General features: G+C 46.8%; 1 protein-coding gene across 8 annotated transcripts in view; it reads left to right on the top strand.

The window, feature by feature from the left end:
• PBRM1 (polybromo 1) overlaps window positions 1-22,065 on the top strand; it is a 112,370-nt gene that overhangs the window by 232 nt on the left and 90,073 nt on the right. For 7 of the 8 annotated variants that reach the window (XM_073644440.1, XM_073644437.1, XM_073644434.1 and 4 more), the window contains exons 1-11: window positions 9-159; window positions 3,334-3,489; window positions 4,223-4,320; window positions 4,774-4,921; window positions 9,703-9,849; window positions 11,044-11,160; window positions 15,027-15,095; window positions 15,183-15,281; window positions 15,433-15,518; window positions 15,931-16,022; window positions 18,031-18,253. In XM_073644440.1, coding sequence (XP_073500541.1) covers window positions 3,349-3,489; window positions 4,223-4,320; window positions 4,774-4,921; window positions 9,703-9,849; window positions 11,044-11,160; window positions 15,027-15,095; window positions 15,183-15,281; window positions 15,433-15,518; window positions 15,931-16,022; window positions 18,031-18,253 — 1,220 coding nt within the window. In that variant the 5' untranslated portion in view covers window positions 9-159; window positions 3,334-3,348. Of the gene's footprint in view, window positions 1-8; window positions 160-3,333; window positions 3,490-4,222; window positions 4,321-4,773; window positions 4,922-9,702; window positions 9,850-11,043; window positions 11,161-15,026; window positions 15,096-15,182; window positions 15,282-15,432; window positions 15,519-15,930; window positions 16,023-18,030; window positions 18,254-22,065 lie in introns of those variants that run through there. The other variant, XM_073644433.1, reaches the window with a different exon arrangement.

Genomic DNA, 22,065 nt, shown 5'->3' with positions numbered 1-22,065 from the left:
CCCGGCGCGCTGCTGGTCGGCCGGTGCGGGACTCGCGGCCTGTTCGGTTCTTTCAGCTCATTGCTCCGATCCTGTGTGCGGTAGCGGCCGGTGCTTCCTGCAGCCCTGGCGACTCCTGCGTGGCAGCGGCAGCGCCTGTCCGGATGGCGGCGGCGCTCAGTGAGTGCAGGGGCCGGGGAGGAGGGGATAGTGTGACGGCGGCTGCCGGCTTCCTTTGTGTGCTCCGTCCGTCACTGACACGTTATTTTCTCATTCATAACCCGGAGCGGCTGCCCTGGAGACGGCCCATCACCCCTAGTAATTTACTACCACCCCCAGTGTGTGATCTCCTGTACTACTACTACCACCCCCAGTGTGGCATCTCCTGTACTACTACTACTACCCCCAGTGTGTGATCTCCTGTACTACTACTACCCCCAGTGTGGCATCTCCTGTACTACTACTACCCCCAGTGTGTCATCTCCTGTACTACTACTACCCCCAGTGTGGCATCTCCTGTACTACTACTACCCCCAGTGTGGCATCTCCTGTACTACTACTACCCCCAGTGTGGCATCTCCTGTACTACTACTACTCCCAGTGTGTGATCTCCTGTACTACTACTACTACTACCCCCAGTGTGGCATCTCTTGTACTACCACTACCCCTAGCGTGGCATCTCCTGTACTACTACTACTACCCCCAACGTGGCATCTCCTGTACCACTACTACCCCCATTGCGTCACCTCCTGTACTACTGCTACCCCCAGCGTGGCATCTCCTGTACTACTACTACCCCCAGCGTGGCATCTCCTGTACTGCTACTACCCCCAGCGTGGCATTTCCTGTACTGCTACTACTACCCCCAGCATGGCATCTCCTGTGCTGCTACTACTACCCCCAGCGTGGCATCTCCTGTGCTGCTACTACTACCCCCAGCGTGGCATCTCCTGTACTGCTACTACTACCCTCAGCGTGGCATCTCCTGTACTGCTACTACTACCCCCAGCGTGGCATCTCCTGTACTACTACTACTACCCCCAACGTGGCATCTCCTGTACTACTACCCCCAGCGTGGCATCTCCTGTACTACTACTACCCCCAGCGTGGCATCTCCTGTACTACTACTACCCCCAACGTGGCATCTCCTGTACTACTACTACCCCCAGCGTGGCATCTCCTGTACTACTACTACTACCCCCAGCGTGGCATCTCCTGTACTACTACCCCCAACGTGGCATCTCCTGTACTACTACTACCCCCAACGTGGCATCTCCTGTACTACTACTACCCCCAACGTGGCATCTCCTGTACTACTACTACCCCCAACGTGGCATCTCCTGTACTACTACTACTACCCCCAGCGTGGCATCTCCTGTACTACTACTACTACCCCCAGCGTGGCATCTCCTGTACTACTACTACTACCCCCAGCGTGGCATCTCCTGTACTACTACTACTACCCCCAGCGTGGCATCTCCTGTACTACTACTACTACCCCCAGCGTGGCATCTCCTGTACTACTACTACTACCCCCAGCGTGGCATCTCCTGTACTACTACTACTACCCCCAGCGTGGCATCTCCTGTACTACTACTACCCCCAGCGTGGCATCTCCTGTACTACTACTACCCCCAGCGTGGCATCTCCTGTACTACTACTACCCCCAGCGTGGCATCTCCTGTACTACTACTACTACTACCCCCAGCGTGGCATCTCCTGTACTACTACTACTACTACCCCCAGCGTGGCATCTCCTGTACTACTACTACTACTACCCCCAGCGTGGCATCTCCTGTACTACTACTACTACTACCCCCAGCGTGGCATCTCCTGTACTACTACTACTACTACCCCCAGCGTGGCATCTCCTGTACTACTACTACTACTACCCCCAGCGTGGCATCTAATGTACTACTACTACTACTACCCCCAGCGTGGCATCTCCTGTACTACTACTACTACTACCCCCAGCGTGGCATCTCCTGTACTACTACTACTACCCCCAGCGTGGCATCTCCTGTACTACTACTACTACCCCCAGCGTGGCATCTCCTGTACTACTACTACTACTACCCCCAGCGTGGCATCTCCGGTACTACTACTACCCCCAGCGTGGCATCTCCGGTACTGCTACTACCCCCAGCGTGGCATCTCCGGTACTGCTACTACCCCCAGCGTGGCATCTCCGGTACTACTACTACTACCCCCAGTGCCTCATCCCCTGCACTACTACTCCCGGCGTAGCAGCTCCTGTTCTAGGACGGGCACTGGACTGAGGGGTCCCTGGTAGAGTAGTACCCATTAATCAGAGTGGCGCCCTGTAGCTGATGGTGCGATGTACTGGGCTGTGTACACAGCGGGCGCTGACAGTAGCATAGCAGCACTTTCCCACAGCAGGGCACAGGCTTTTTCGTGCACTTGGGTGTTTGCATGTCATTAATGTCAGGAGGGTCTGATCCTCCCGGTGCCCGGGTACAGTAGGAGAGAGGGGTGGCCGAGTCCCCAGCACGGTCATGGCCAGTGATTACACGACACTGCCTGCAGCTGCTGAGCGCTCGTCTGTCTGACGGTGATCTCTCCTGTCCTTCTTCCCCAGGTAGCTTCTCATCTGAGAGGCAGATGAGCCCTAGAGATGCCCAGCCTATAACAGAGCATCCCCTCCCCCTCACACATTCACTGCTGGGCAGAGCCTGTGCCCCCCATACACATTGCTTCACATTGAATAGCTGGCAGGATATTCACTGGTTCACTCTTCTTTGTTTTGGCGCTGTATACACTATTGGACGGGCACATTTCGATTATGTTGTGACTTCCAGGAAACTATCTGTAGATAGTGGGATAATTAAAGTCTTTGCAATTTTACATTAAGAAACTTTTTTTCTGAATTTGTTCCACAATTTTTAGACGCAGTTACTCACAGATTGGTGACCTCTGACCATATTTGCTCCTGGGAGACTCTGCCTCTCTAACATGCTCTTTTTATACACAGTATGTCACTGTTTTTCACCAGTACCATTTACAGTACTTTTTCAGCCTTCTTTTTTATCCCTTTCCCCGACTTTTGTAAACACGTGTTCCTGACACTGATTTCTAAATAAGTAAATTTTTCGAATGAAATGGAGAAATGTCCAACGTTCAATTCCTGATCTCTGTGAATAAAATACGGTTATAAGAGATTTCCAAGTCATTGCATTCACAGCATCCCAACTTTTTTGGAGTTGAGTTGGTATAAAAAAATATATATATATATTTTTTCTTGGTGGGTGTTTTTTCTCTGCTTATGATGTCATGTTTGTGCATTGTGTTTGACCCGTTCCCTAATCTTCCATATTACTGTGTTTTATGTGGCAGGAAAATATTGAAGCAATGAGCTCTAAGAGGCGCCGAGCCACATCCCCATCCAGCAGTGTCAGCGGTGGAGACTTTGATGATTCTCCGCATACTACAAGCACCCCAAACTCTGGCCGGAAACGGAGGAGACTTGCCAACGTGTCAACTGTAGATCCGGTAAGTTTCTACTAAGGCACAGAGATGAGTTCGTAATCTGTCGGCTCAATATATCTCCGAACTAATCTCCCGTTACCTTCCCTCACGAAATCTTCTGCCGTCCTAAGACCTCTTTCTCTCCTCCACACTTATGTGTTCCTCACCCAATCACCTCCAAGACTTCTTCCGAGCATCCCCCATCCTCTGGAATTCTGTGCCCCAACATGTCCGATTATCCGCCAGTTTTGGAACTTTTAGACGGAACTTGAAAATGCACCACTTCAAGCAAGCTTACAGTCTGCACTGACCCTGATACCACCTCACCACCATCGGGAGCTTCGTCATCGCCGCCACCCCCTGGGAGCTTCCTCGTCGCTGCCACCCCCTGGGAGCTTCCTCTCGTCACAGTCGCCCTCTGGGAGCTTCTTCGTTGCTCCCACCTCCTGGGAGCTGGCACAATCCCTCCAACCTACTGTTTATTTCCCACCACCAGAGCTGGCACAACCCTCTCTCCCCAACCTTCTGTCTCCTTCACCATTATCCTGTAGACTGTAAACCCGCAAGGGCATGGTCCTCTCCCCTCTGTACCAGTCTGTCATTGTTAGTTTGTTCTTTGAAATTTATATCTGTATTTTGTATGTAACCCGTTCTCATGTAGAGCACCATGGAATCAATGCTGTGCTAAACATTAATAATAATAATAATTAGCAATCGGATATACAAGACTAAGTGTTCCTCATGTTTGTGTCCTTAGATCGCCGTGTGCCATGAACTCTACAACACAGTCAGGGACTACAAAGATGAGCAAGGTCGTATTCTGTGCGAGCTTTTTATCAGAGCACCAAAACGCAGGTAAGGCACTTTACTGGATCTTTCTGAATGCTGTCGCGTCATTACTCCCCTTGTTTGGGGTATTCACTTCTAGATACATCGCTGATGGCGGTCTCAGTTTTTTGGTAACTCTCCGTGTTGCAGGCACACTTCTCTGACCTGCCGAGGGCAGAGCAAAGTATTGTAGTGCGCATGCGCTGGCGCTTTTTGGCCTTTCACTGTGTATGCTCATTACAGTACTTTGCTCTGCCTTCGGCCCCGAACCGTAATCCCATTAAAATTTTGCGGAAAAAATGTCTTGTTTTTTCGTAAAAATTGCCCTACACGGAGGGGGAGGATTGCAGAGTTTACCATGTATAAAGAGGTGCTATGAAAAAAAATGTCTTTTCATCACTTCTAAAGATAAATATTGACTTCTTATGACCTTATGAAGATTTGTCTTGTGCATTAAATGAAATGTGATCTTTCTAACAGGAACCAGCCCGATTATTACAACGTTATTTCCCAGCCCATTGACTTGATGAAAATCCAGCAGAAGTTAAAGATGGACGAGTATGACGAGGTCAGCCTGCTGACGGCTGATTTCCAGTTACTCTTCCAGAATGCAAAGACATATTACAAGGTGAGTGTAAGGCTATGACTTTCACCCATGAGCCTGCTACTTCTGGCTGTGAGCCCTCTGATATGGCCATACACACTGGATATAATACGTTATGGCATCACCTTGACAGGTCAGCATTCAATCAGTTACCTCGTTGATTGGCTGCAGCGCTGTCAACGTGACATCAGCACCGCAGCCAATGCAGACACCAGGAGCAGCGGTGGAGACTCGTCGGTGGACCCGGGGAAGGTGGTTACAGCACAATTTGTTTTTTTTATAACTAACTGTGGTCAGGGTAGAAATTAATTGAAAGGAAACAAGCTCTTTAAAGCTGCATGTGTGACGCCTCTTCTCGGAAGCCCCTTTATTTACCCTGGGAGATGGGACTCGGAGTCGGGTCCTGTGGTGGAGAGATGGGGTGCAGCCGTGGCCCGGACCCGACCCGTGCCCAGAGCCGTCACATTAAAAAAAGGATGGTATGGGCTTATCCGGGTTGAGTGGCTGGTTACGACTACGCCACCTGTGGCACCTGGTGAAAGGCCACCAGCGCCGCTGCAGTCCGCTGAGGCATGGTGGTATGGCGGCCGTCGTTGTTACTACTCCCCACAGGCGGAGCAAGGCCTCAGGGCAGAGAGACAGGATGGAGGGGGTAGTAGTAGAGGATACCGGGTGCTGCGTAATGCGGTGTAGCGCAGAATAAAGAGTCCGGAGGCCATAGGGGTGAACTTCCAAGGCTTTACTCGCATAAGAGATGGCAGTAGGAAGGCGACTCCCTGCTCCTCGCGGAGTTCTGCGGTCACCAGGGACGAAGGGGGTCCGACAACCTCCGAGTAAGTCCAGCGTTCAATCAGGACCCCGCACCAGAGTGTTCCTAAACTACAGAGCAAGTGCTTTCCTGTCTGTGTGTGTAAATAGGCCGGGTCTCCCTCTGAACTCCTCTCAGAAAAAGGGCACGGGTGGCTGCTCGCTCTTTCCGATACCCGGTGGGATCCTCAGGGCCTACCGGGCTTCCCCGACCAGGACATGGAGTAGCAGTGTCTGGGGCCGGTACCCCTCTTGCAGCCGGACTCCCTCTGAATATATCAGGTGGTGAGGACAGGTGGCGTATAACGCTCCGTCTGCATCCTCCCTGGGATCCATTTGCTGTGGAGCCACACTCTTAAGCTCCGGGCCTTCTTGGTCGTGGTCCTAGACCGGGTTGAGACTTTCCTTGTCTACAACCTACCCCTCGACCCAAGGCCAAGGTACGAGGGCCGTGTCTCCATCCGCTGCAGGTCAAAGACCCTCAGTTCAAAGACCCATCGAAAGACTTATAACCAAAAATGGCTTTTTATTAAATATGAAATTTTAAGTGTCACTAAAATGTGAGTCCTCCACCCTCACCCACTAAAATGGTTCCCCTAGCTCTTGGTTCCCCAGTCTCCCTGTAACCAGGAGGGCTGCACCTAGTGCATTCTAGCCCCCTCTGGTGGAGAAATGTGGTGTTGGATGTGGAGGTGTAGTCCCGATCATCACACTGTTCTTACCTCAGAGGAGGAACACTACACTCCATTAGAGAAGTGCAGCATCCCTGTGGCGGTCGAACCCTCAGGGGCGCCACACATGTGGCTTAGAAGATGCAAAAGTTTGTGCACTTCCGTTGTAAAGGATGAAGAATGTGTTGAAATGTTGCCCAAAGGGGATTTATTTGGTATAGCCCATTAGTATCTGATCGGTGGGGGTCCTATTTTTGACTCCCTTTACTTTAATCAACTGTTTAAAGGGGCACACGCATTACGTTTTTTGTTGTGTCCAGGGCAGTGAATGGTGAAACGCCAGACGTATGGTAGCAGTTGTGCTGGGAATTGCCGCTTTCTCCCAGATAAGTGGATGGGACATGTCTTATCGACTAAGTAAGGGAAGGAAAACCATTCACATCGTTTTCCCGACATCCTCCATACATGTATGGCGCATGTTGGGTGCAAGAGTATGGAGCTTGCTCAGGAGCTGAACCCGCACTATACCTGGCAGATGCTGGCTGTGTTATACTGCTAACATCTGCCTCTGGATGCTTTGAAGTTTTGGAACCCATTCAGTGGCTCCATCGGGGCTTACGTCCAAATCCCACTTAAAAACGGTATTCGGACGTATGCGCCTACGGGGCCATACACTATAAAGGTGCCAGCAGAGCGAACGTGCGCTTTGTCATTCATCGTTGAGGCGGACTGTGAGACGTAGACTGCGTTTGGGTGTCCGCCTCCAGTAGGCGTACATGCCCGAAAATGATGCACGGCAGAGCGCACGTTCGCAATGTCAGCACCATTGTAGTCTATGGCACTGTCGGCACATACACCCGATTTTGCGGGGGGGTTGAGACATGAGCCCCGACTGGTGCCAGGACGCAGTGTGAAAGTTCTCTAACAGCAGCAACCAGAGCTGAATTCTGATCACTGCTGTTAATCCCTTAAATGCTGCTGTCAATCTCTGACCGGCATATAAGGCACGTGCTGGTTAGTCTTCCAATAGTTTACCCCACGACGAGATCAGGGGGTGGCAATAAATTGCCATGGCATCAGGGGCTTCAGCAGGCCCCCGGTGCCTGTCGTACCGGTACTCCTTTGATGTTCAGCTATAAGTTGGGCTGCATATGAGACCATGATTTTCTCTATACTGATGTAGTGCAGTAAATAGAATAAGTAATCAGACAATTGCAGGTATAAGTTCCCCTTAGATGACTTAAAAACAAACAAAACTGAAAAGAAAACCTAAAAATGCGATTCACCCCCCCCCCCTTTTTTCGCCATTAAAAATAAAGATATTTCAAATAGATAAGTCATAAAACCACATTTGTAAAGATCCATTCATCAAAATCTAAATTCAACCCCGTATGCTAAAGACCGTAAAACTGAAAAAAAAAAACTAGAAATGACATTTTGGGCTCACCACACCGCTGCAAAAAATGCCATAAAAGGTGATCAAAAACGTCGTACTTACCCCAAAATGGTGTCAATAAAAGCGTCATCTTGCCCTGCAGAAAAAAAAAGCTCCATCAATAAGAAAAAATTTAATATTTATTTTTAATACAAATGTCTGATTTTATTTCACAACTAAAGAATAAGAAAAAACTAAAATCATATGCAAGGTGTGTATGTGTGGGGGGGATCATTAACGATTTCCCCTGACCCACTTCCTGTAGACTGAGAGAAATGAAACTTGGCACAGTTATTAGTCCTTCTCTGCATACATGCCACCCAGGGACACACACTTCTCACATCTCTTTAAGCACCTGTAAACACCTCGCTTGTAGAAGTCGATAGGTTGCTCCAAAAGCCTCGTCGTGACTTCGGAAATCAGAGTCTCATCATCTGGAAAATACTTGCCCTTCAAAAATAACTTCATTTTTGGAAAGAGGTGGAAGCCCGATGGTGCAAGGTCAGGTGAATAAGGGGGATGCGGTAGGATTTCAAAGCCACAGGAGCATGCTTCCATTTGGGCAACATGTGAGTTGTGAACTGGTGCATTGTCTTGCAGAAGGCGGACACCTTTGGTGAGCATGCCACGTCTCTTGGTTTTGATGGCCTCCCGCAATTTCCGCAGCAGTGAAGTATAGTATGCCCCAGTGGTCATGGTACCCTTTGCTAGGAAATCCATCAATACTACTCCGTGCTGGTCCCAAAATTCTGTGAGCATGACCTTGCCTGCCGAGGGTTGGGCATGTGCCTTCTCTGGAGGCAGTGAGTCATTATGCTTCCATTGCATCGACTGGACTTTAGTCTCAGGATCATAGTGATGGACGCAGCTTTCATCCTGTATGATCAGTCTGTTGAAAAAGTCCTCCTGGTCTCCATGGCACATCGTCAATAGAGCCTGAGAGCATTCGACTCGTTCCTGCTTCTGGAAAGGTGTGAGCAGCCGGGGAACCCAGCGAGAGGATACCTTATGCCTGGGAAGATGGTCTTGGATGATTTTTTTTCCACGGACCCCACACTAATCTTGACATTTTGGGCTAGGGGGCGAATGGTTATGCGGCGATTTTCCAAAATGGCGAACTCCTCTTGCTGGATGGTGTGTTCATCAATAGCAGAGTGGGGTCGCCCTCAAATTGGAGCTGTTTACGCCGAAGTCCGACCACATTTCAATTGACGATGGTAGTTCTTGACTACATCATATGATGGGGAATCATCACCATAAACCTCTTGCATCTCATCGAACGTCTCCTTTGCTGTGCGGCCTTTCAAGTAAAGGAACTTGATGACTGCTCCATATTCCACTGGGTCCATTATCAGATCTCACATCACTTCAGCACCTGTAAAATCAAGATCTTTATCAGTTCTGAGTTGCAAATTGGCACGTAACCTATAGAAAGTTATATCATTACACATGTGAAGTTTCAGTTTCCTGTGATGAATAGAAGTGAGTCAGGGGAAATCTTTAATGAACGTCCCTCGTAAGTTTGATATCTCATTAGTAGTACTGAGGTGGAGAAAAAAATTTCCAGGTCATTTTTACCACACAATGAACGCCTTAAAAATAAAATCCAAAAAACAATGGCAGAATTGCAGTTTTTTTGCAACCATATTTTGGAGTTTTTTATCATGCTTTACAGTACATTGTGTGGTACAATGAACGGTGTCCTTCAAATCTACAGTGCGTCTCTACAAAAAAAAAAAGAGCTGATGATGGACAAAGTTATGGCTCTTGGACCAAGTGGAGGAAAGCATAAAATCACAAAAATAAAAAAATGGATGCTGTGGGAAGGGGTGAATCAGATAAATAACTAAGGTAATGGAGGATTAAAAGTCTTTTTTTCTATGTCCTACCAGTCAGATGCTCCAGAATACAAAGCGGCGTGTAAGCTGTGGGACCTTTACCTGCGTACACGGAACGAGTTTGTTCAGAAGGGCGACTGTGAAGATGATGATGATGACGACGAAGAGGATACACTGGACACTGCCACGCCAGAAGTAGAGGTTAGTTGTCAGCGTGTGTTATTTGCATAAGATTAGGAAAAAAGTAATCTTTGTGTTCATTCCTTTTTTTTTTTTTATTTTAACCCATATTCATTCAATCCGGTGCTGGCGCCGTTCTAGCGGTGACAGCACTGGCTCTCCCGGGGATCACGTCACAGGTCGTTAAGCAAAGTAAAAAACTGGCTCAGGAGCTGATCCTGCTTGATACGAGGCAGATGCCATCTGTGCTACACAGCCGATATCTGCCTGTAACTGCAGCGACAAGAGTTTGCTCCGGTCGCTGCAGTTTAACTATTTAAATACAGCTGACAGCGTCATTTAAGCTACACCTGGTTACTGGCTCCCATCAGACCCATGAGCGACCATTGACACCAGAGCCTGATGAAGGCCCCCGTATCAGCCATGTTAGTTCCCAACAGGCTGAGCTTCATAGGAGAACGATTTTTTTTCTACATAGTGCAATACTAAGGTTATACTCTGTACTGCAATACCAATCGCAGGTTAAAATCCTTTAAGGAGACAAAAAATAATAATTTAAAGTTTTTAAAAAGTATAAAAAATTGCAAATATATTACGGCAGCCTTTTTATGCCTTCAACAATAGACGTTAAAAATAAACATTTGTTTAATCATCTCTAAATAGGTCTGTTAAAATGTACATTTATTTAAAATGTATTTTAAATGCAGAAGATAAAAATTGGAATGCTAGAATTGACATTTGTCAGTCACCTCACTTCCTCAAAAATGAATGGGGTATCACAAGGTTGTTTTTTTTTTTTTTTTTGTTTGTTTTTTTTGCAATTTTACTGCACTTTGGAATTTTTTTTCCTCCAGGACATTATATGGTAAAATTAATAGTCATTGAAAACTTCAACTCGTTGCAAAATAATAGACCCTCATACAGCTGTCAGCAGAAAAAAAAAAAAAAAGTTATGGCTCTTGGATGAAGGGTAGAGAAAGACGAAGGTGCAAAAAACGAGAAAAAAATACTGGTTAATTTCACATAATATAATCCACGGCAGTGAAGCTGGTGATTGCGAGAATGTAACAAAAAGTTGAACTATTTATATATATTTTTAAAGTGTTTGTGGGAGGACGATCACTTTTATGATTCCATTTATCTATTTATTTTAAGTGCACCTGGAAAAATAAAGTAATAATAAAACGATTTTTTTTTTTTTTTTTTTGCTTATAGACGTCACAGAATTATTTAAGGCCAATCTTGGAACAGTTGCTGGAAGCTGTAACCTCTGCTGCGGATCCTAATGGCAGGTTGATAAGTGAACTGTTTCAGAAAGTTCCTTCTAAAGTGGTAAGTGATGAGATGTGACGATAATACACTAAACCCGCACCGCTAGTATTCATGAGCATGGCACATAGCTGTATAGGTTATTTCCTTATTCTCTTTCCACTTGCGGTTTTTAACATCCTTGTTGAATCCATTTTATATTTAGCTGTAACCCCCTGGTGATCGTTTATTATCCCTGAGGGCATGATACAAACAAGCAAGTTCATCCGAGCGTGTAAAAATTGTCAGAGTTTTAGGCTGAGTTCACACGATGTGGTTTTAATGCTTTTCTGCCGCGGAAACACATGAAAACCGCTTGGTAATAGGTCTGCCATGTACAGCAATGATAATCCGAATGTGCTGTGCACATGATGCGGAAATTTCCGCTACGGATTATCATTGCGGCACAAACCTCAGCACTACCAATTCAGGCACGATTTTACGGCGAAATCGCGCCCATTGACTTGCATTGAATCGCAGCAAACCCGCATGTATAATATTTATACAGTACGGGAGAGGAGACTTCTACTCCTCTCTTCCGACCGCTGCTCTGGCTGATAACAGCTTGAGCAGCGAGGATGGGAGAAGCAGCAGCCTGTTTCTCCCAGCCTGCGTGCCAGCGCCAGTAAAAAAAAAGAATAAAAAAATAAAGAAGTGAAAATTAAAAAAAAAAAACAACTTCATACTCATCTGTCCTGCGGTGTCCTCTTCGGCGACTCGTGGTACACTGCAGGGTGCGGCCTCGTGCCCCACAGTGTACTTCCAGGACCTGCGGTGACGCCACTGATCACCTGATGGCCACGCGACCATCAGGTGATCGGTAACGTCACCGATCAGCTGATGGTCACGTGACCATCAGCTGATTGCTGAAGCCGGTAATCAGCTGATCTGTCTCATGACCGATCAGGTGATGCTTAGCGTGGGGACATTCACAAGAATGTTCCCACGGTCTCTAGCTCACCGGGGCTCATCAGCTGATGAACCCCAGTGAACTGCAGCACTGTATACTGACAGTGGTGATTTTCCACCCCTGTCAGTATACAGTTCTGTATTATACCGCTGTGACATCAGTGATTTCTGATGTCACAGCTATAGAAATGATCCGGATCGTCGTGGGACAGTCGTGATCGTGGACTGCGTCGTTGACGGCGAACAGGTGAGGAATATTGTTGTTGTTTTTTTTTTTTTATGTTTTTTTTCAGGAGATCGAGGGCTTCATGGAGGCGGGCAATAAAAAAAAATTGTAGAACCGTGTGTTTTTTATTTCATTAAAATACTTTATTCTGGCCGTGTTTTTTATTGAAAAAGCGGCGACCATTTAACCACGTGGTTAGTAATAGGGGCGTCTTATTGACACCCTCCATTACTAGCCTGGGGTTCACGTCAGCTGCCAATACAAGGCTGACGTGAACCCGAATCCCATTACCCCCTGCCACCGCTACAGGGCAGTGTGGAAGCGTGAGGCTAAGCGCCAGATTCGGCACATCTTATGGGTGCGCCATTTCTGGGACTGCTGAGGGGTGATATTAATAGCCGCGAAGGGGGCTAGTATGTATGGCCCCTTCCCTGGCTATTAATATCAGCCCTCAGCTGTCTAGTTTAGCCTTTGCTGGTTAGATTTTATAGGGGGACCTCGCGTCAATTTTTTTCTAGGGTCCTCCTGTAATCTAGCCAGTAAAGGCTAAACAAACAGCTGTGGGCTGATATTAATAGCCAGGGAACATTCTTGGCTAATGGCCCCTTCCTTTGGACACAAATTTTTGCTTCGTCCAAAACGTTGCATTCTATTGAACGCAAGTAAATCTACATGTGTTCACTGAACCATGCGGATTTAAAGCATTCAATGCTTTCTAGTGGTCAAATTTCGGTTGCGGAGACTAGTGACTCCACAAGCGAATTTGACATGCTGCGGTCCTGAAAAACATACAGCATGTCCGTGTCCGCTGGTGATTCGCATTCTCTGATGCACGCATAGTGGACATGGGATTTCTAGAGATCCCATTCACTATACTGTAACATCTGGACGCTGCGGGTTTGACGCTGTATATACACGCAGCGTCAAACCTGCAGCGGCTCCTGATCGTGGCCACGTACCCAAACTCACCCGCAGCATGTCAATTTATGTAGCGGACACGCTAGTCTCCACTGCAGATTTTGACTGATAGAACTGTCATTATATGCGGTGGATTCACATGTACTGACAACAAAAGTGTGGCATTAGAACACAGCATTTTGGACGCAACATAAATACTTTGTGTCCAAATAGCTGCTGAGTGCAGATCTGGGGATGTAGCAGCTAACGAACCAGCTGTGAGATGTTATTTAATGGCCAGGGAAATGTTTGCCTAGCGGCACCTTCCCAGGCTGAGAAAAACAGCTCACAGCAGTCACATAAATTACATGAATAGAAATGCTAATGAAGATTGGGTGAATGGGACTAGCTGACACCCAGCTCTTTTGTTTGGTTATTTACAGGTGTCAATTAGACCTTTTCATGACCAAAGTAAAGAAACACACAGACACAGTGTAAACACTTTATTTGAAATACAACAGACACATGATTCATTTAAATGATTAAACAAATATACTCACCCAGTTCTTATGGTAATCTAAGGGCTTAAGCAATGTCCCACCAACTTTATTTAGCTCCAAAAATCATTCATTGATGCTCCAAAACGCATGTAAATCCGCATGCGTTTTTTTCTGCCAGGGAGAGGCAAAAACTCTCAGAAAATTTCTGCTTCAATTCCTGAACTTGTGCACATACCCTTAACCAGAAAACTTGGCCGATTTTTTATTATCTTACTTGTCTTCCATATGCAATCCTTTTTAATCACTACTAACAATTTCCGAGACTGTTAACAGTTTCTTTGGTAAAGAATTGCAATGTACCCATAAAAAAAATGCAGGTGCTGTATGTCCCGTATGGGATCTGTTTTTTTTTTTTTTTTGCACACTCATAGACTTGAACGGACAAATCTGACCCAACATATGGAAGGAACTAGTGCATGATGTGGCAGATGAGGTCAGTGAAACAAAATGACTCGTCTGCACTAGTCTGCATTTTTTTTTTCATGGACAGCACTCGGATTGAAAATACGCTGCCCGTAGGGTGAAAGAGCTTTCAGTCAAATTAAAGAGGTTGTCCATTACTATATCATTGATGACCTATCCTTAGTATAGTTCATCAATGTCTGATCGGTCAGGGTCTGACACCCGGCACCCAGCTGTTTTTGGTGTCGGCAGTTTTGGCTGGAAACGCTCAGTTGGGGAACTGCTCCATCTACTGATAGTGGCCGCAGTTGGGTACTGCATTCAAATCAATAGGAGGCGGATGTGCAGGATGTGCAGTATCTGGCCGTGGCACCCCTGCCGATCAGCTGTTCTTGGTGTCCGGAAGTGCTCACTTGCGGAGCTGCTCCGTTTTCTGATAGTGGCCACGGCAGGGTACTACACATCTGCCTCCTATAGATTTGAATGCAGTACCCAACTGCGGCCACTATCAGACGACGGAGCTGTTTCACAAGTGAGCATTTACGGACACCGAGAACAGCTGATCGGTGGGGGTGCCGGGAGTTGTACCCAACTGATCAGACATTGACGTATGCTTTATAGTGGCCTGGCCAGGTATTGCAATTCGAATGCTGCTGGGGTGCAGAATTAGGCACTGCCGCTGCAAAATGTACAGAGCTCTGCCCAGCAACCATCGAAAGGGGATTGATTGTAGTCCGATCCCCACCAATCTGTTACTCTAAGGAAAAACCGTCAATCTTCTACCCTAAAAAAACACTTGAGACAAATTTTTACAGACAAGCAAAATGACGTTAAATGTTAATTTTTTTGGAGACCTGTTTAGCGATTGATCATAATGTTCCATTTGTATTTTTCAGCATTACCCAGACTACTACGCTATAATAAAAGATCCGATTGATCTGAAAACAATTTCCCAAAGGATCCAGGTTTGTACACTGAGCGTTTAGGGGCCTGGTGCCTCAATCGGGGCTTATAATAAAGGAAAATGACACCTTGCATCTTTTCCTTTGTAGTCCGGCCATTATAAAAATCTAAACGCCATAGCCAAAGATATCGATCTACTAGCAAAGAATGCCAAGACCTACAATGAGCCAGGTTCCCAGGTCTTTAAGGTGAGTACTTGATAAATTATTCTGCTTTGTCTATTTTCTGCACTAAAATAAGATTTTTTTTTTTTTCTGATGACTTGTAGCGCTCAGGTTTTTTAATTATAGCAGTTTTTAATAACTTTTGCATATATACTAATCTGGTGTTTTCTATTAGGATGCCAACACATTAAAGAAATTGTTTGCACTTAAAAAGTCAGAACTTGACTACACAGAATACTCAAAATCAAGTCTCCGCAGCAGGTGAGAGCCCGGCATTATCACTTATGTAGTTGGTATACTTGGTAAAAACACATACTGTATTTCTTCAAGGGAGTGGGGTGGTTAAATATTTTTTTGTAATTTTTTTTCTTTCCTTTTTATGGTTTTGCATATGAAGCATAAAGGAGCTACGATATTTAGATGTAGGGTGTTAATGGCGTGAGACCCTTTTAGTCAGAACAAACTGCGTACTGTCTGACACTAGTAGTAATGAGTATTTGCCCTTGCTAGTGATTAATATTGAGACTCGCCAGGACGTGGTGGGGGTCGGTGCTGTTATTTTCATTTCAAAAATTGCATCCAGGGACCAATATTTTCTGAAGGTGCACATGGTCCTATCCTGTGAATAAGCCTATGTGTAGTGACTCGTTATTACCCTTATCCAATTTTTTAGGAACAAGCGACCAGCACAAGGAGATCGATTGTCTGCCATCACAATGGCACTCCAGTATGGCTCAGAGAGTGAGGAGGATGCCTCTCTAAATGGTAAAACGTCCAAGATCAGAACAACTTTGTATTTTCACAGCATTGTGTACCATTGAACTCCATCGTAAATACTTATTGACCGCGGTAGATTAAATTAGGTGTATAAGGACTCATGCACATGACCGTATTTTCGGTTCAAGTGTGATCTGACAACATCAGATCGCACTCGGACTAATGTTAATCCATCGGGCTGTGCACATGTTGGGCTTCTTCCTCAGACAGTGACTGTCCGAGGTAAAATCGCAGCATGCATCCGCTGTTCAGATCGTGCTCAGCCATGGAAGTCAATGAGTCTGTGGGAAAAAAATCAGACCGCATTCGAATTGGATCTGAGTGCAGTCCAATTTTCACGGTCTGAGAGAATGGAAAAGATGGAGACGTTTTTTTTATCCATCTTCTCATTCGAGAAAAACTGATCGCCCTGTGCTGTCACGCGCTCCCCCTTGCTGTCGCGCACCCCCCTTGCTGTCGCGCACCCCCTTGCTCTCGCGCACCCCTTGATCAGAGTGTGCATAGAATAATCAGATCTATTTCCTCGAATGAGAGAAATTACGGTCGTGTGACCCTAACTTAAGGGGATGAAGGTGTGGGGGCATGTTGGAATTAAACATGTCCTATCCTTTGTACTGACAGAAGATTACTAAAAAAGACAATTCTCCTCTCAACAATGAGAACACATTCACCGTTAGGAGGAATGGCTGAGCATTCGCCCGACCACATTTCATTACACAGTTGCGTACAATGTAAAAACCCTAACATTACTTTACGTGAAGCTTAATGGTAATATATTGACCTCTGAAGGATCTTCCTTGGTTTCTAATCACCTTAAAATGCGTACACTCCAGTCCTCTGATGTCCCCCTCAATGTGTACTTTTCTAGTTTAAAATTAAAAATGAATGCTCTTTGCCCCCAAGATAGCTAAGACACTGTTCACATCTGAGTCAGGAACAGAAAAATGGAGTCCAAGCTAGGGAAGAATCCGTCACCTGATCTGTTGTGTTTCCGTCATGTCTTCCAACATTTTGCTAGGAAAAAAATAGCCTAGCAAGCCGCACACTTTTTCTGTTAAATATACTAGAATTTGCACTCCAAGCACTGAAGGAACTGGATATAGCTAAACTAGCTTGAATGTCTTAATTAAGCATGAAATAAATTGTCTCTCTAAAGGAAACTGGCTGAGGTCCTGTGATCACAGCAGCATCAGCACAAAGTGTGAGAGGGGAAGGCGAGGAGTAAAAAGTGCAATGAGAATGCGCAAGATGTAGATTTTTTGCTTGTTCCATTGTATCTGTAACATGCCAAACATTGGTTCAGTTTGAGTGTAGTTATACACCTCTTTATTAAAGGGGTATTCCAGTTTCAGAAACACCTGTCCAAGGCGCAGTTTGTTTTTTAAATAAAAAATCAAACAAAATGTTCTTTGGTCACTCTCCCTGGGTCCGAGGCTGAGTCTTCGCTGCTGCTCCTGATGTCTGTAATTATCTGCATCACTGACGTCATGTCGACAGCGCTGCAACCAATCTGTAAACTCCGTAGCTTGTGCGGTCTACTCAGGCAGAGACGCTGAGCTCCTTTAAAGGGGTATTCCGATCTCCAAGATCCTATCCCAATATGCAGAAGGTGTAATAATAATAATAATATTAGCAAATACCTCCAATTAGAAATGTAGTATAGTTCTTCTGATTCGCTATGTCACTTACCGTATGTGCAGGGCATTGCAGTAGCTTAGGTATCTATGATTACGACCAATTCATATAGTCACAGTTAGTTGTTAGTGCTCATAACCATGGATATCTAAGCTACTGAAATGTTCTGCACATGGGGTAAGCAACATCACTAATCAGAAGAACTATACTACATCTCTAATTGGAGATATTGCTAATATTTTTATTACACCTACTACATATTGGGATAGGATCTTGGAGATAGGATTACCCCTCTAATGTCTGTTGTTTGTCTTCTCTGCGTGCACTGAGGTTAATAACTAGGTATGTTCTGTTTCTATAGCAGCCTCATCCATTCGCTATGAAGAGGGAGAGTCTGAAGGGGAAAGCATAACCTCATTCATGGATATATCCAGCCCGCTATATCAGCTTTATGAGACTGTGAGGTCTTGTCGGAATAACCAGGGTCAACTGATCGCTGAGCCTTTCTTCCACCTGCCATCAAAGAAGAAATATGCAGATTATTACCAGCAGATCAAGAACCCCGTATCTCTGCAGCAGATTAGGTAAACCCCATGTTCCAGTTATTAAAGAGAATCCGTATTAACATATTCCTCTTACTAAATGTTGTGGTTTATGGGCCTTCGTATCATCATCATCATCAGTTGAGGATGTCCGTAATGTGAGCAGTTTACGTCTGTACTTCACCTCTCTCACCCGCTCTTGGTGGCACCGGAGCATGATTTCTCTATCACTTCATTGGGGGACACCAGAGACCCATAGGGTGTATGCTGCTGTCTCTAGGAGGCTGACGCTAGGCAAAAGAAGTTGTCTACTCCTCAGCATGTTGCATCCACCAACTGGCATGAGGCTAATCCATTTTAGCTTGGTGTCAGTAGGAGGCAGACAGGATCTGCGCTCTGACCCGTTTCTACCTTAGTTTCCCTTGTTGTCTTTTATTAATCTATATCCTTTGTTTTTCAAATTCTTCTATTCGGGCAACAGAGTGTAACAGCTCACCCTGTCTTCCCACCTAAGAGACTGAGAGAACAGTGTGGTCTGATCCACTTCATACCCAGTCTGGTCTGCGAGGCCGGACCCTAACTCTGTAACACATAGTGTCTCGGGGCAGCCATGGGGGGCGGTCCTTGCCAGCCTGTACCCAGCACTCTCGTCCAGGGAGGAAGATATACCCATCCCAGCGCCTCTTCCCTGGGATCTACTGTTACGGCTGGCCACGTCCCCCCCCATCCTCATGCACCCTGACCTGATGCTCCGACTGAATCACACTCACCATGCAGGCCTCACAGGAGCCCCCGCCGCTCGGTATGATCGCACACCCACTCCCCCGAGTAAGCTGCTTCTCTATCACAATTAGCAGACCTAACCAAGATATCTCAGTTCTTGGTACAGATCCTGGAGTGTCTGCCTAACCACCCAGCTGCCGCTAGTGCTCTGATCGTTCACCGGGATGAAGCGTATGCACCTAGCTGCTTGCTCCAGCATGGCAGTTCGCCTTGAAGGAGCAGGAACATTCCAGCTCCTCGTCTGGATCCCCATTGCCTTCCACTTCCTCCAGAATAGCCTCTGTATCGCTCTGCTCTTCCCCTGATCCTCAGGTAGCACCAGGGTCCGACCTACGTTCCGAGTCAGACTCTGATCTAGGCACCCACCTGCCCCGGAGCACCCAGTCTCCTTCAAAAAGGCGAAACGTCCTCCTGTTTTTTTCCAATCACAAGGAGTTTGACGGATAATTTTCTAAGGAATTGGTAGCACCCGGAAAAGCGATTCCAGCGCTGGAGGCATTTGGATATTTTGTATCTCTAAGGACCTGACCTCCTCAAAAAAATGGGCCAAGTCCCCCATCGTGGACCGCCAACACCATCATATCACTCCCAGATGTTGCCTCTGTAAGGATCCTACCAATAGGCACATTGAATTCCTGACCAAGTCCGCCTTTGAGGCTGCGGGTGCATATGGGTAGCCAGGTTGGTCTCCGTCTGGGCAAAGCTTCCTCGACAGGGCATTCTATCCAGGGCCTTGTCCGATGAGCTTGCTGATCTCGTGGACCAAATTGCTCACACCGGAAAGTACTTACTTTCTGCATCATTAGACGCCGCCATTGGCTCTGCTCTGATTGCCAGCAACATCGTAGCCATTCCCAGAATCCTCTGGCTTAAGGCTTGGAACAGAGACACTGCTTCTAAAAAGTCTCACTGGCCTTCCATTTCAGGGGTCTCATCTCTTTGGAGCGAAGCTGGATCAACTCATCTGACATCACCGGCGGTAAGAGCATCTCTCTGCCCCAGCCAAAGCCCAGGCATTCCCCACCAGGAGATGCACTCTCCAGTTCCACTCCTTTCCACAATTTTCATCCTAAGTCCAGCAGGAAAGGAGGAGGCCATCTTTTAAGGCCATCCCTTCCTGGCATTCATGAGGCCAGTGCTCAAGATCCAATTCTAACAACAGGTTTTCATCCTCATGATGGGTTGCTCCCACCTGGTGACACGTGGCTTTATCCTGTACTTGATGATGCCTGTGTCATGGAGATCGTATCCACCGGTTTCAAAATAGAATTATCCTCTCTCCCCTGTCAGCATTTCTTCGAGTCCCGTCCCCCAAGGGCTCCATCCCAGGTTCTTGGATTCCTTCAGGCCATCTCTTCTCCGGACAGCCGTCATTGTACCCGTCCTTACTCAGGAGCGTTTCTTAGGTTTCTATTCAAACCTTTTTGTGGTTCCAAAGAAGGATGGCTCTTTCTGCCCGATCTTGGACCTCAAGCTCTTAAAACGGCGGGTACGTCTCCGTCATTTCAGAATGGAGTCCATCCGTTCGGTTATTGCTTCAATGGAACCCGAGGAATTTCTCTGCTCAGTGGACATTCAAGACGGATTGCTACGAGAGCCTTCACAACACTCTTGACACGCTGGGTTGTCAACAGAGAGACGTTGTCTATGATCCCGGTCCACCGCCTAGTCTTCCTGAGCATGCTATCCTGCACCGCATGCATCAGGGTTTATCTTCCCGGATAAAAAGATCTCTGCTCGCCTCCTTGGTATTCGCTATCTCAGGCATCCTTTGCCCTGCTCACTTCGGCTCTGCATGAGTGTGCTAGGCAAGATGGTTGCTGCAATGGGAGCTGTCCCCTTTGCACAGTTCCGCACTTGCCACATCCAGCTAGCCCTCCTGTCAGCTTGAGGACTAGAGGGTTTCCTCCGTGGACCGTGCCAGCTTCCTCCCTCCTTGAGTGAGACAGTCCCTGGCCTCATGGAGTTTCTCTCCTTCTGTTCAGCACGGGAGATCATTCCTTCCTCCTGCACTGCCATATTATCATGACAGATGGCAGCCTCTTCGGATGGGGGGGCTGTATTCCTTCAACACATAGTTCAGGACCGCTGGGACTCCCAAGAGGCCTCCCTCCTCTTCAACATTCCGGAGCTCAGAACCATCTACCTTTATCTCTCCTTCACTGGCAGTACCTGCTACCGGGTCGCCCGGTGCGCAGTCAATCCAATAGTGCCATGGATGTGGCATACATCCGTCATCGGGGCGTAACATGGAGCCAGTTCATCATGTAAGAAGTCTCTCGGATTGTGTTTTGGGCCGAACAATGTATCCTGTCAATTTCAGCGGTGCATATTCCTGGCGTGGACAACTGGACCGCCAACTTCCTACGTCGCGAGGGCTTCTCCTCGGGTGAATGGTCACTCAACACATCTGTGTTCAACCAAATGTTTCAAAGGTGGGGCTCTCATAACGTTTACCTGATGAACTATAAAGTTCCTTGTTTTGTGTCCAGATTTCACGATCCTTTGGCAATCAGATACGACGCCTTGGTTCTTCCCTGGTGTCAGTTCTGTTTTCCGTATCTGTTCCCACAAATTTCCAGACTCATTAAGAAGATCAAAGAGGAAGGGATACCAGTCATCCTCGTGATTACAGACTGGTCCAGAAGAGACTGGTATGCCGAGTTAGTCAACCTGCTCACAGACATTCCCTGGAAACTTCCGGATCACCCAGACCGACTCTCAGGGTCCCGACTTCCTCCCGAATTTTCAGACTCTCAAGTTAACAGCTTGGCTGTTGAAGCCACAGTCATGAGAGAGGCAGCTTTTCTCTTCTCTAGTCATCCAGACCATGATCAAGGCGAGAAAGCCCTTGTCCTCTCGCATTTATCATCGAACACTGAAAGCCTTGTTTTGCTGCTGCAAGGACAAACCAACAGTCCCCATGTCCTTTTCTCTCCTGACCTTCCTACAGTCGGACCTAGAGTCCGGGTTGCCGTTCAGTACCCTCAAGGGTCAGATCTCCTCTCTCTCAATCCTGTTCCAACTGAATTTGGCCTCCTGTCCCCAGGTATAGACTTTCCTGCAGGGAG

The sequence above is a fragment of the Phyllobates terribilis genome, unplaced genomic scaffold (assembly GCF_046119375.1).
Source record: "Phyllobates terribilis strain yellow unplaced genomic scaffold, ASM4611937v1 Scaffold_8__6_contigs__length_399053987, whole genome shotgun sequence".
Classification (NCBI taxonomy): Eukaryota; Metazoa; Chordata; class Amphibia; order Anura; family Dendrobatidae; genus Phyllobates; species Phyllobates terribilis.
Note: the sequence above shows the minus strand (reverse complement) of the source record. Positions and strands in the feature narration are given on the sequence as shown.